Source organism: Culex pipiens, chromosome 2, assembly GCF_016801865.2.
Source record: "Culex pipiens pallens isolate TS chromosome 2, TS_CPP_V2, whole genome shotgun sequence".
In the NCBI taxonomy this organism is placed as follows: domain Eukaryota; kingdom Metazoa; phylum Arthropoda; class Insecta; order Diptera; family Culicidae; genus Culex; species Culex pipiens.
The window spans coordinates 3,761,412-3,774,649 of record NC_068938.1 but is presented as its reverse complement, the minus strand read 5'-3'; the positions used below and the strand labels follow the sequence as shown (position 1 = coordinate 3,774,649).

At 35.1% G+C, this 13,238-nt stretch overlaps 1 protein-coding gene across 1 annotated transcript in view; it reads right to left on the bottom strand.

The window, feature by feature from the left end:
- Positions 1-2,150: 2,150 nt before the first annotated feature.
- Positions 2,151-13,238, bottom strand: part of LOC120412474 (mitochondrial carrier protein Rim2-like) — a 30,136-nt gene continuing 19,048 nt past the window's right edge. The window contains exons 3-6 of the mRNA XM_039572963.2: positions 11,048-11,247; positions 10,705-10,978; positions 5,995-6,212; positions 2,151-5,926 (exon numbers count right to left, since the gene is read on the bottom strand). Of these exons, the coding sequence (XP_039428897.1) occupies positions 5,797-5,926; positions 5,995-6,212; positions 10,705-10,978; positions 11,048-11,247 (822 nt within the window). The 3' untranslated portion in view covers positions 2,151-5,796. The remainder of the gene's footprint in view (positions 5,927-5,994; positions 6,213-10,704; positions 10,979-11,047; positions 11,248-13,238) is intronic.

Below are 13,238 nucleotides of genomic sequence, written 5' to 3'. Positions count from 1 at the left end.
AGATATTTGAGTTTTAGTGAGGAAAAAAGTGCCAATTTTCAAAATTTCTCAGAATTCAGAAGCAAGGCCTACTAATTACACGATGTAGCAAGCATATGTCTCAAAGGTCAAGGTATGCTTTTTTATAGTAATTTTGGCCGCTGAATCCGAATCTGAAATCAAATTTCGTGTAAACAGTGATGTTTTGGAGCTACACCCTTTTGGAATGTTATTTGCGTGTTTAAGAGGCAGTTTTTGTAAATATTGCTCGATTTGTTCTAGAGGTCGTATCGAGGTGCTCCGATTTGGATGAACTTTCAGCGTTTGTTTGTCTATACATGAGATGAACTCATGCCAAATATGAGCCCTCTACGACAAAGGGAAGTGGGGTAAAACGGGCTTTGAAGTTTGAATTTTCCGAGGATTTCGAATATGACAAAAGTGAGACTAAAAAGTGCCGCTATGGATGCCTACAGGGCATTAACTAACGTTGTAAAATGTTTGTTATAGAAAAATCGAAAAACTATGAGAAAAACTGCGATTGGCCAAAGAGTTATTACCGTAGGCTTATAGTCCATGAAATTTCCTAACTTTTGAACTAAAAGAGTATGAGTGTTGCTGGCTGTTGCAAAAAGATATTGAAGTTAAAAAAAAAACATTTTCAACAGTAATTTGCAAAAGCTATGAGAAAATGTTAAACCAATCCTAGATGTCTATGGCTCATTTTGAAGTGCTTCAAAAGACCTTTCGAATGCATCTTAGAGAGTTGGAATTGATGAAGTTTTACAAAAATGCGAGCAATTTTATGATTTTTTATGTTTTTTGGACCTCAAACTTCAATGCCCGTTTTACCCCACTTCCCTTTGTCGTAGAGGGCTCATATTTGGCATGAGTTCATCTCATGTATAGACAAACAAACGCTGAAAGTTCATCCAAATCGGAGCACCTCGAAACGACCTCTAGAACAAACCGAGCAATATTTACAAAAACTGCCTCTTAAACACGCAAATAACATTCCAAAAGGGTGTAGCTCCAAAACATCACTGTTTACACGAAATTTGATTTCAGATTCGGATTCAGCGGCCAAAATTACTATAAAAAAGCATACCTTGACCTTTGAGACATATGCTTGCTACATCGTGTAATTAGTAGGCCTTGCTTCTGAATTCTGAGAAATTTTGAAAATTGGCACTTTTTTCCTCACTAAAACTCAAATATCTCGGCTCTGGAGTGTCGAAATTGGATAATCTCAGAGAGAAAAATGTTCGCCATGAAATTTCCTACAAGCTGCATGCATTGGTTTCACTGGGAAAAATAGGCCACCCTAAAATAAAAGCACATTTCTGAAAAAAGTTTCGAAAAAATGCGATTTTTTCGACACAAATCCGCCTGGGAGAGTCCAAAAACTTAAATTTTGGTCCAATATTGATAGTGCATCTTAATCTATGGACAAAAACATATCGTTTGAAGATAATACACACCTGATCGAAACAGTTTTTGTATTGATTCCAAGCGATTTTAGAAAATTTGTTCAAAAAAGTGACTTTTTTCAGTAAATCGACTAGGGGGTGCGAGAAAGTATTTTATTATTTTTTCTTGTCTAAGAAAACATTGTTCCTAACATCATAATCTATCATTTAAGAAGTGAGCACCTGAAATTCCTCGACATGACCTCAAAATGGGACAGGCTACTGTACATCTAAGAAAACCCGAAAATGTATTACAGTCCAGACTCGATCATCCGAAGGCCTTGGCAAAATTTCACTTCGGATAATCGAAACTTCGGATAATCGAGTCTGGACTGTACAAAATCTAACGCGGCGGATTCTGTGATCAGATCACATTTTCCTGTACGGGATACGTGGACATACCCTACCAAACGGTTCATTGTTGTCATGATGATTGTGTTTAGTGTTATGGAAATTGATTCAATTATGTGGACGATTTTCTCTGGAATAATAAATATTGTAGGGTGTGCTCATAATTTTTATCTTTATTGTTATATATTTCATAAAATAAACAACTCAATATTTGTTTCTTTTCATCAATTTGAAAGGAAATATCCGATTCAGTGTTTTTTTTTTTTTTTTTCAAGCATTACGTGTATATCTGCATGTATGTTTTTTCAGGTATTCTTTACCTGTTTTGTATAATTTTATCCTTACAATCTACGCTTTTTTCAAATGGTACAATTCACTTGTAACTTGATAAATAAAATTATTTGTGTTTATTTTTTTATCGCTTTTTCATATCTTTTTTCCCTCTATCTCTCTCAGTGTAAAACGCCCTTTCCCATCATCAAACTATCTTTAGCATTTTTAGTACGTGTTCAAATTGCGCGTTTTTTTTTCATCTTCCCAACGACAACGCCGCCGGCCATTGACCGCACGTTGGCGGTCGTCCAGCGCCACTTTGTCAACTGTCAGCCGGCTTTGCCGCCGTTGAGATAGGTCAGACCTCCGCTACTACGCTTCTAAATCTTGGCACAACTTTCTTCGGTATTTGTCTGTTTGCTATTTGTAATGCGATTTTTTTTCGTTGTACTTTTTTAACTGTTTTGTTAACGTAATTTGTGTTTTCTAGTTTTTTTGTTTAAAATCGCGCCCTTTTAAGTTAAGTGGGAAAGGTTCAGTTTAAGCACTGTGACATTACGACGAAGCTTTGATTTCGGTTTCAATTTGTTTTCAGTGTGGGGGTTAAAGGTAGGCTCACGAGAGCTGTAATCAGTTCTAGGTAATGCTAGTCAAAATTCCTTTCTGTTCCTGATTAAGACATACAATACGACTATTTGATATACGCGTACCACAAGTTTGTTTGTTACTCTCTTTCTTAAATATAATATGGTTAATATAATGTAAATCACAGAGTGTCTAGACATTTTCTAGCCCGGCAAAATTGTTGTCGCTAATTTCCCTTTCCCGCAGATTTTCTGTGCTTTTTAGAACCCAAAATTTACTTTCATTACCAAAATACTAAACAAGTATACATAAATGCTGCTAGTAAACAAGTTTTGCCCAGCCGAGAAAATCAACTGACTAAAAGTTGCTTTAACCAATTCACTCTACGCTCAAGTACCAGTATGAGTGTTCTAGTGCTAGAAACCTAATATTTACAAAACAACAATTGTAAGAAGCCGTACAAAAACTGTAATTTCCGTTCACTTTACTAGCGCTTCATTCTGCACACTTCCAGTTCAAATGATTTCTTTTGTGCTGTGCGCAATCAGATTTCTCTTTTCATCAATCACAAATCAAAATCTGGCAGGGTGGCCACTGAAATTTATTTATTGAAATTTTCTGTTTGCTCTCATATTTTCAGAAAATTAATAGGATTTGAAATCTTCTAAAACTGTTCGAAAAACAAAAGAAAAAACGCGTCCTATAACAGCATAAAAATCATTAATGGCAAAAATAAAAGAAATGTCTGAAATCACAAAATTTGTCAAAAATTATTAAATTTGTGAAAAATTACAAAACTTTTCCAAAATTACATAAAACCGAAAATTTAAAAAAAAATGTCAAAACTAACAAATTAATTCAAAAATAACAAAATTTGTAAAAAGAATAACAAGTCCGTAAAATAAAATTGTCAAAAACAACAAAGCTTGTACAATAACAATTTGTTAAAAAATACAAAATATGTCAAAATAGCAAAATATGTCAAAATAGCAAAATATGTCAAAATAGCAAAATATGTCAAAATAACAAAATTTCACAAAAAATAACAAAATTTGTCAAAAATAATAAAAATTTTAAAAATAAAAAAAATGTCTAAAATTACTTTTTTATAAGATTAATAAAATGTGTCAAAATTTAAAAAAAAAAGTCAAAATTAACAAAAAAAATCAAAATTAACAAAAATAACAAATTGACAAAAACAAAGTTTGTCAAAATTAACAAAGTTCGTCAACATTAACAAAATTTGTCAAAATTAACAAAGTTAGTCAACATTAACAAAATTTGTCAAAATTAAAAAAATTTGTAAAAAAACGAAATTTTTCAAAATTTACTAAATTTGACAACAAAAAACAATATTTAACAACAATAACAAAATTTGTTAGAAATAACAAAATCTGTCAAAAATAACATGTTATGTAAAAAATAAAAACAATTTTTTTTTGAAAATTGCTAAATTTGTCAAAATAACAAAATTTGTGAAAAAATATTCTAGGTAAAATGCGTCAAAAATAACACCATTTGTTAAAATTAACAAAATAAGTCAAAAATAACATAATTTGTCACAATTACCAAAATGTGTCAAAAATAACAAACTCTGTCAGAATTAAAAAAAATTGTTAAAAAAAGCTAAATTTAACAACAATAACAAAATTTATCAAAAATAACACTTAACAAATCGTGATAAAATAAAATAAAAACTGTTGGAATTAACAAAATTTGTCAAAAAAAATAACAAAATGTGTCAAAAATAACAAAAATTGTTAAATTTTACAAAATAAGTAAAAAAAAACAAAATTAGTCACAATTAACAAAGTGTGTCAAAAATAACAAAATTTGTAAAAATTAGCAAGCAAAAATGACAAATTATGCTATTTTTAACAAATTATGTTATTTTTAATATTTTTTACATTTTTTTACAGAATTTGTTATTTTTTTACAAATTTTGCTATTTTTTCAAATTTTGTTATTTTTTGACAAATTATGTTATTTTTTTTTCAAATTTTGTTATTTTTAGCAAATTATGCTTTTTGCTTTTTTTTTAATTTTGGCAGATTTTTATTTTCGAGTAATTTTGATATTTTTGTAATTTTTTCATGTTTGACAAATCAAAGCTAAAAATATAAAAATTAAAATAACAAGAGTTGATCACTTTATGCAGTTTTTTCACACATGTTTTTAGAAGTGAGTTTTGTATTTTTTGCGATTAATTTTGAGATTATTTTGTTTTCTTGAATTCTGGACTTAAGTGACCACCCTGACAATCAGCTCTCTCAATTAACCACAAATCAGAATCCCTAAAAGTGCTCTAGATGTGCGTTAATTGGCTCGCGTTGCAGTTGGAAGATGCCCCCCTTTCCCTTTGATTTGGTCGACTTGGAGTTTCTATTGCGTATTTATTTGAACTAGAAGGTTTTGTTTTACGATAAAGCATTACATGTGAATTAAGGAAGCCCGAGTCAAAAATTAATATAATTTTTTCAAGCGACTTGGTGCTTCTTGACTAATTTGGGGTGAATTGCTTACAAACTAGCGGGCGAAGCAAATTAGGGATTGCAAACAGAAAAAAAATCTCTCTTTTCCGTAGAACCGAAAATAATATGCGAATAAACGAAACAAAAACAAGTTAAACTAACATTTTGCAAAAACAAAACAAAATTTCACAGTCAGTCTCACAATCGTTCAAGATTTTTGTGTGTGTTCTTTTTTTGTAATCTTTTCTCACTTGTACAACAGGAAATTTGGCGAAATCATCGAAACCAACGCTCGATGTGTTTGCGCTTTTCTTACAAACTACAGAATTTTGTTCGCATTTTTGAGAAATATAATAATCAATTGAGTGTTTGTGTATATAAATATGTTTAACAATTTTTCTCTGCGGAGGGCGCGCGTGTAAAAAAACAACAATCCAATGACCCTCCCTCCTCACGCGTTCGTTCGTACCTTCCGCGGTAGATCCTTACAGATCTACGAAGAAATCACTAATACAATGTACAATGAACGCCGACTCGAGCTCGACCTCGAAGGCGGTGGTCCCCGAGGTGACGACGTCCTCCTCCTCGGCAACGCGAGCGCGTTCAAGCAGCGTGGCCAGCGCCGGGAACCGATAGCCAGTATCGGTCCCGCCGCCATCGGCCTGCTCTCAGTTGCCCACCATCAGGTTGCCGGCCGGGTTGTTGAACTGGTTGGACAGCACGTACACGACGGCCTCGTACGTGGCCATCATAATGGCCGTGTTCGGGATCTGTCGGACCAGCTGCGTGCCGAGGCCACTAAAATTAATTAACACGAATTTATTAGCACAACGTCTTCAACCGAGGGTTGACCAACTCCAACTCACCGGTACAGTCCCGCCTTGCCCTCCTCCTTCCACACCGTGTGAATCGTCTGCCAGAAGCTGCGGTACTTGTTGCCCTCCTCGCGCAACCGGGTCCGGGCCACCTCGTGCGGGTACGCCACCACCGACGCGATCGTCTTGGAGGTCGCCCCGGCCGCCATAAACTCCAGAAAGTCGCGCGAAGTCTTGTCGTCTCCTGGGCTGGTGTCGCGCATCTCGTTCTGTACAGGTGGTGAAGAGCGAACGGACGAGATTAGACAAAAACAGGCTCGGCGATACCTTGAAGAGGTTGGTTGGCGTATTGACCGCTGGCTGAAAGTCCGCCGGGAGGGGTCAAACGATTGAGACGTGTGACCCCTGGTCCGGGGGCGTGAGCGCAGCGCAAAATGAAGGACAACAAACAGATGCCTTTTGTTTTGGGAATCGATTGATTAAATGAGGTAGGTTTATAAATAAAATATATATGTAAAACTCATACTAGATGCGGGTGTCATTTTTCGCGGGAGAGGACATTTGGGGACAACTCCCCTCGAGCACAAACACGCACGCACACACACAACATAGACACAGATGAAGGACGAAGATCGAGAGCGATGTGTGCGCACGACAGAGACTAAAAAATAGGGAAAAGAAATACACAGACGAGAAATTTAGCGGTACAAAACGGGGCGGGGCATGTGCGAATAATAAAACTGGCTTCGGAACAGTCTCGGAAGGAGACGGTATCCGAGGGTGGTGGCTTGTACGGGTGTTCGGTTGACCTTTTTGCTTCCTTTCTTCAAATTTGTCTGAACGACTTGACTTGAGGTGAGATCTGGTAAAAAAAAACTGTATTCCATCAACTCTAGTCAAATTTTGGACAGCATTAAACAAAATCTGTTGAATTAGTGAAAAACTACAAAAGAATCATTGTTCTTAAATTTTGAAATCTTGCGCGAAATCCTAACAAGAAATATTATGGGTGACGCCTTAAGTTTTTCTCAGATTGCTGTTTTTCTTAATACCTACTTAATACAGAGTGCAGACTCGATTATCCAAAGGGTGTTGGCAAAATTTCACTTCGGATAATCGAAACTTCGGATAATGGAATCACGAAATAGTAGTTTATGCAACAAGTTGCAAAAAGAGGATTTTTTCAGCACGAGTCGTACATTTATCCAACGAGGTTCACCGAGTTGGATAAATACGAAGAGTGCTGAAAAAATCAAGTTTTGCAACGAGTTCCATACAACATTTTTTGCAATTCCGAAAAACACCCATTGAGTGAAATTTTATGTCAAATTTTCAAGTATTTTGTCAATAAATCGTTTGAATCAAAAAAATGTTGAAAAGTGTTACTTTTCGAAACAAGTGCTGAAAAGTTCAACTTTTCAGCACCCATTTCAGTGATGAAAAGTAGAACATTTCAGCTTTTTTTTTGAAAAATGTTGCTATTCGATTCTGTTATTTTTGATACAGAAAAGTAGGCTATTTCGTCGTTCAAGAATGACAGGAAAAGTAAGTAGTTTCACGACGGAATTGCAAAAAATAACAGAATCGAATAGCAACATTTTTCAAAATAAATGCTGAAATGTTCTACTTTTCAGCACTGAAATGAGTGCTGAAAAGTTGAACTTTTCAGCACTTGTTTCGAAAAGTAACACTTTTCAACATTTTTTTGATTCAAACGATTTATTGACAAAATACATGAAAATTTGACATAAAATTTCACTCAATGGGTGTTTTTCGGAATTGCAAAAAAATCTTGTATGGAACTCGTTGCAACTTGTTGCATAAACTACTATTTCGTTGTCTTATTTTTGATTGTTGAGCTTAATTATGGCCCTTAAACAACTATAAAGTAATTTAGAGTTTTAAATCCAAGATGGCGACCAAAATGGCGATGATGAAATATTGAAAAAATGTATTTTTTTATTATCCCATACAAACCTTCGAATAATCGAACTTCGGATAATCGAGTCTGGACTGTACTTGAAACTGCCGTCTCATATTTAATTAAGCTTCAAATTATTTAGTTGAAAAGTTGAAAAGGACTTTAAAAAACTAAAACATTTCCGGTTTTGGAAAACACTCCAAAAGATTTATAAATCCTAATGAACGACTCATTTGGATCGTATTGATATTCTTGGAGCCATAGGTTGAAATCCATAATATGAGAGCAATTAATTAAAATCTCATTTTCCATACGACTTTGTGTTGGAATTTTTAAGCCTTTCCGTTTTTTTTAAATACACTTTTTACCTATATTATTTTTTTTTTCGAGAAATTTGGAGACTTTGTTTAAATTTCATGTGTGCCTTGATTTTGAATTTCAATAATTTTAAAAATCTGGTCCAGAAATCATTTTTTTATATTTTTGATAAATGTTGATTTTTGTCGAAGTTGAGATTTGAAATAGACAAATGTCCAAGTGTGTTATTCCGGGTCAAATTACAAAATTACAAAAAACGTATTAAAAAAAATAGGAAACTCAAAATAATATCTAAAATACCTCAATGGATGTCGAAGATATATTTATCACAACTTAAATTGGAAATATTGATGTTATTGTAAGTTTTGAGGCATTCGAATCTTTTCCGATCAACCAAGTTAATGAGCAACATTCAGAACCGGAAAAGTACTAAAATTTCAATTTAAGCTCAGTAAAAAAAAATAGAATAGAGTAATAATGAAAACGAAACATTTTTGCGGCCAATATTTCGATTTTTTTAAATATCAGTACTGATTCAAAAATTCATAACTCGATCAATGATTTGTTTGCCCGTTCTGGAAATTTCTGAAAAGCTGGCTTTTAATGTCCCCAAAACATATCAGAAAAAAAAATAAAAATAGTGTTTTTTTGCAAATCAAGTTTTAGTGACAAAAAATCAAATTAAAAATCACCAACAATTTTTAACATTTTTTTTCAGTGTGGTCCTTACCTATACCTACAACTTTGCCGAAGACACCAAATCGATCAAAAAAATCCTTCAATAGATACAGATTTTCATATATCAGCTGCCAAATTTGTATGGAAAATTATATGGACAAACTAATGATGCAAAATGGCATCTTACAAATCAAAATCTAATCTGATTTTATATTCGATTTGGCGTCTGGGACCATGGTCTGAGATTTCAAATAAGTGTCCACGTGGTTTATGGATGGTCCCTCTTCGGCAAAGTTGTAGGTTATTAGGACTTTTCAGAAAAAATAAGTCTCACACGGAAAAAAAATCATCCATTTTTATTGAACTTTTAATGACTAAAAGTTGATGACCCATAATACGTATTTTTTTTTTTATTAAAATAGTGTATTTTTTCTGAAAATATTGAAAATGCTGACAAAAAAAATTAAAAATCAATTTTTAAAGCAAAATTGAATTTAAAATCGAAAAGCACTATTTTTTTTTTTTTTTTTTGATAGTATGTACTGTTTTCTTGTTATGGCTACTTTTAGGAATACATTTAAAAATTTCTAGGTCAATTTTTTATGTTTTTTTTTAATTTAATTTAAATCGCGTTTTTCTCAGTTGCACTTTATTGAACATGGGACAATTATGCGTAGAACGGCAGAACACTCCTGAAAAAAATATTTTTGAGGAGAATATTTGAGAAAATTTCAACTATGTTCTCTCTATCTGTAACATTGAAAATCGGACAATTAATTTCTGAGGCTGTATCTCACAAATAATAAGATTCGATGAAAATGAATTTCTTCATAAAAAATATGGCATTATGGCTGTCGTGGGATATCTGTATATTAGATATCAGAGAAATGAGTAAATATATTTGAAAGACATTTTGACAATGTGGGAACGATGCCGAAAATAAATTCAAATCCTTTTTGATGCTTTCAAAAATTAACATCGTTGGTGTCGCCAAAAATGGGAAAGTAATGTAACCACATAATTCTATTCTACAAGTACATCCAAAGAAAGTCTCAAGAAAGCTTATTTAAATTCAACGACCAAACTAGTCCCAAGCTCTACAACAAAGTATGATACCAAAACAAGTTTCGCGCTCGGCTCACCCGAGGCAAAAAGGTCAATTTCCTTTCACGTACAGAGCCTGTCCAGCGTGTGGGGACTTGTCTTATCTCTTACAAGATACAGAGCAAGTCCGTCGGTTCGCTGCCGCCCATTGCAACATGCCCCTGAGATACTGATTTTACGTTTCTTTTTAGTTCATACTCTGCACATACATCGAACATCCGTGGGACATCCGTGACTTCTCTGATTCTCCGGGATCGGGACCAGGTGACGACGGCGATGACGATGGCGACGACGGGCACATGCACCGAGATTTTTTGTGTGTGTGACGTGACAACCTACAAAACTATGACTGTGTATACGAGAATTTTATGTTGAGCAAATTACCATCGATTCTTACGACTGATTCCATTTCACATCAGGCTGTATTATTTTTTTCGCTTGGAATGGAATGTGACCAATCGTGCGCAATCAGCGGCCTCAGCTCGACTCAGCCAAAGAGTTTTTTTTTTGGACACAACACAAGTTTGTAGCAAGACATTGCGCTTGCTGGACATAAAAAGGGCCCGCTTCAACCCCATGCAAGATGAGGTGAGTTCATGGTTTCGGCGCGGGGACGGTGCGGGTCACGCACCACCACCCTCGCCATGATTAGGATTAGCAAGTAAGCGAACACATACAAGAACTATAAGAGAGAGATGGTTTATGGTTAATGGGTGCCGGCGAGTTCCGAGGATACGTACCAGTTTCTTCTTGAGCGCCTCGTAGATCACAAAGTGGATGACCGTCTCGGAGATTCCGACGTAGCTGGCGGTGATGCCCTTGTAGAACCCGGTCAGGCCCTGCGTCGCGTAGATCCGGCGTACGCACTCCGACACGGACTGCTTCGCGTTGGCGTTGTAGTCCAGCTGGAGGCGCGTCTTGACGAACCAGATCGGGTTGGTGAGCGTGGCGGACACGAAGCCGGCGCAGGACGCACTCATGATGTGCACGAGCGGCGAGTTGGCCGGGATGATGCTGTTTTGGATAGACAAAAGTTCATGTAGAGAGGACGTCGACAACGGAATGATCGGGGGATCGACTTACCCAACCGTGTTCAGCGCATTTTTGGCCTTGGAGTACGCACAAAAGTAGATCGCACGGGACGGCGCCACGCCGACAATGTTCGGCCCGAGGCCCTTAAACAGGGCGCGACCGCCCTCGTTTTGGACGATGTGCTTCAGGCATTGCCAGATCGAGATCGACTGGACCGACGTCGAGAGGCCACACTGCGGGATGGCGAGGATCTACAAGGAAGACGACGGACGCTCTCATCAGACTTGACAGACGGACGTGAGACGTGGATGACGGACGGGATGATCTTGTAATCGCGCACCAGCACAAACCAGATCGCGACTTGCAGCCTTGTCCGTTCGATTTCTAGAACACATCGCTTCGAAGAAGCGATCCGGTGCGATCGCGGTTCGAACCGGTTTCCCGATGACCGTCCACGATCGCCACTACTCAAAGGTTATCACTGTTCCAATACTGCGGCGTGTATGCAATAAACGCCTCAAAGTCAACACAATAAAGATAGAGGCTCTAACATCAGCAGCAGCAATAATGGCCGCGCTGTGGCCCCCTTATCAGAAAGAAATCCAGCTCGCGCGAACCGGTAAACAACGCTCGAGCACACGTCGATTCTAGCACACGAGGCGCGCGCACTTTGTTCTATTTGAAGTTTGTAATCCGGATCGCCGGAGCCGGATTGGTTCGGTTGCGTTTCGTAATAGTTTTGAGACTTGGAACAACAAGTTCAGCTCGGCGGGGAGGTAGTGTCCTCAAGCGGAGATAACCCACAAAGTTCAAATTTCAAAAATGTTCGTACAAGGGCGTTAGCTTCTGGGGACAAATATGTCACTGAATATGTCAATCGGAAAATTCTTTTTTGTCCATTATGTCCATTTTGTCCATTTTGTCAATTTGGTCCATTTTGTCCATTTTGTCCATTTTGTCCATTTTGTCCATTTTGTCCACGTTGTCCATATTGTCCATTTTGTCCATATTGTCCATTTTGTCAATTTTGTCCATTTTGTCCATTTTGTCCATTTTGTCCATTTTGTCCATTTTGTCCATTTTGTCCATTTTGTCCATTTTGTCCATTTTGTCCATTTTGTCCATTTTGTCCATTTTGTTCATTTTGTCCATTTTGTCCATTTTGTCCACGTTGTCCATTTTGTCCATTTTGTCCATTTTGTCCATTTTGTCCATTTTGTCCATTTTGTCCATTTTGTCCATTTTGTCCATTTTGTCCATTTTGTCCACTTTGTCCATTTTGTCCATTTTGTCAATTTTGTCAATTTTGTCCATTTTGTCCATTTTGTCCATTTTGTCTATTTTGTCAATTTTGTCAATTTTCGCAATTTTGTCAATTTTGTCCATTTTGTCCATTTTGTCCATTTTGTCAATTTTGACAATTTTGTCCATTTTGTCCATTTTGTAAACTTTGACATTTTTATATTTATGTGAACTTGGAAATTTTTGTAAACTTAAATTTTTTGTATTTTGGTTAACTTCGAATTTTTATATTTTTATAAACTTGGAATTTTTGTATTTTTGTAAACTTTGAATTTTTATATTTTTGTAAACTTGGAATTTTTGTAAACTTCCAATTTTTGTATTTTTGTAAACTAAATTTTTTTGTATTTTTGTAAGCTTCAAATTTTGTATTTTTGTAAACTTCGAATTTTTGTATTCCTGTAAACTTCGAATTTTTGTATTCCTGTAAACTTCGATATTTTCTATTTTTGTAAACTTCGAATTTTTGTATTTTTGTAAACTTCAATGTTTTGTATTTTTGTAAACTTCGAATTTTTATATTTTTGTAAACTTCGAAATTTTGTATTTTAATGAACTTCAATGTTTTGTATTTTTGTCATCTTCGAATTGTTATATTTTTGTAAACTTCGAATTTTTGTATTTTTGTAAACTTCAAATTTTGTATTTTTGCAAACCTCGATTTTTTTTTATTTTTGTAAAATTCGAAATTTTGTATTTCTGTAAACTTTGATTTTTTGTATTTTTGTAAACTTCGAATTTTTGTATTTTTGTAAACTTCAAATTTTTGTAAACATCAATTTTTTGTATTTTTGTAAACTTCGAATTTGTATATTTTTCTATACTTCGAATTTTTATATTTTTGTAAACTTGGAATTTTTGTTTTTCTGTTAACTTAAAATTTGTGTATTTTTGTAAACTTTGAATTTTTGTATTTTTGTAAACTTCGAATTTTAGAATT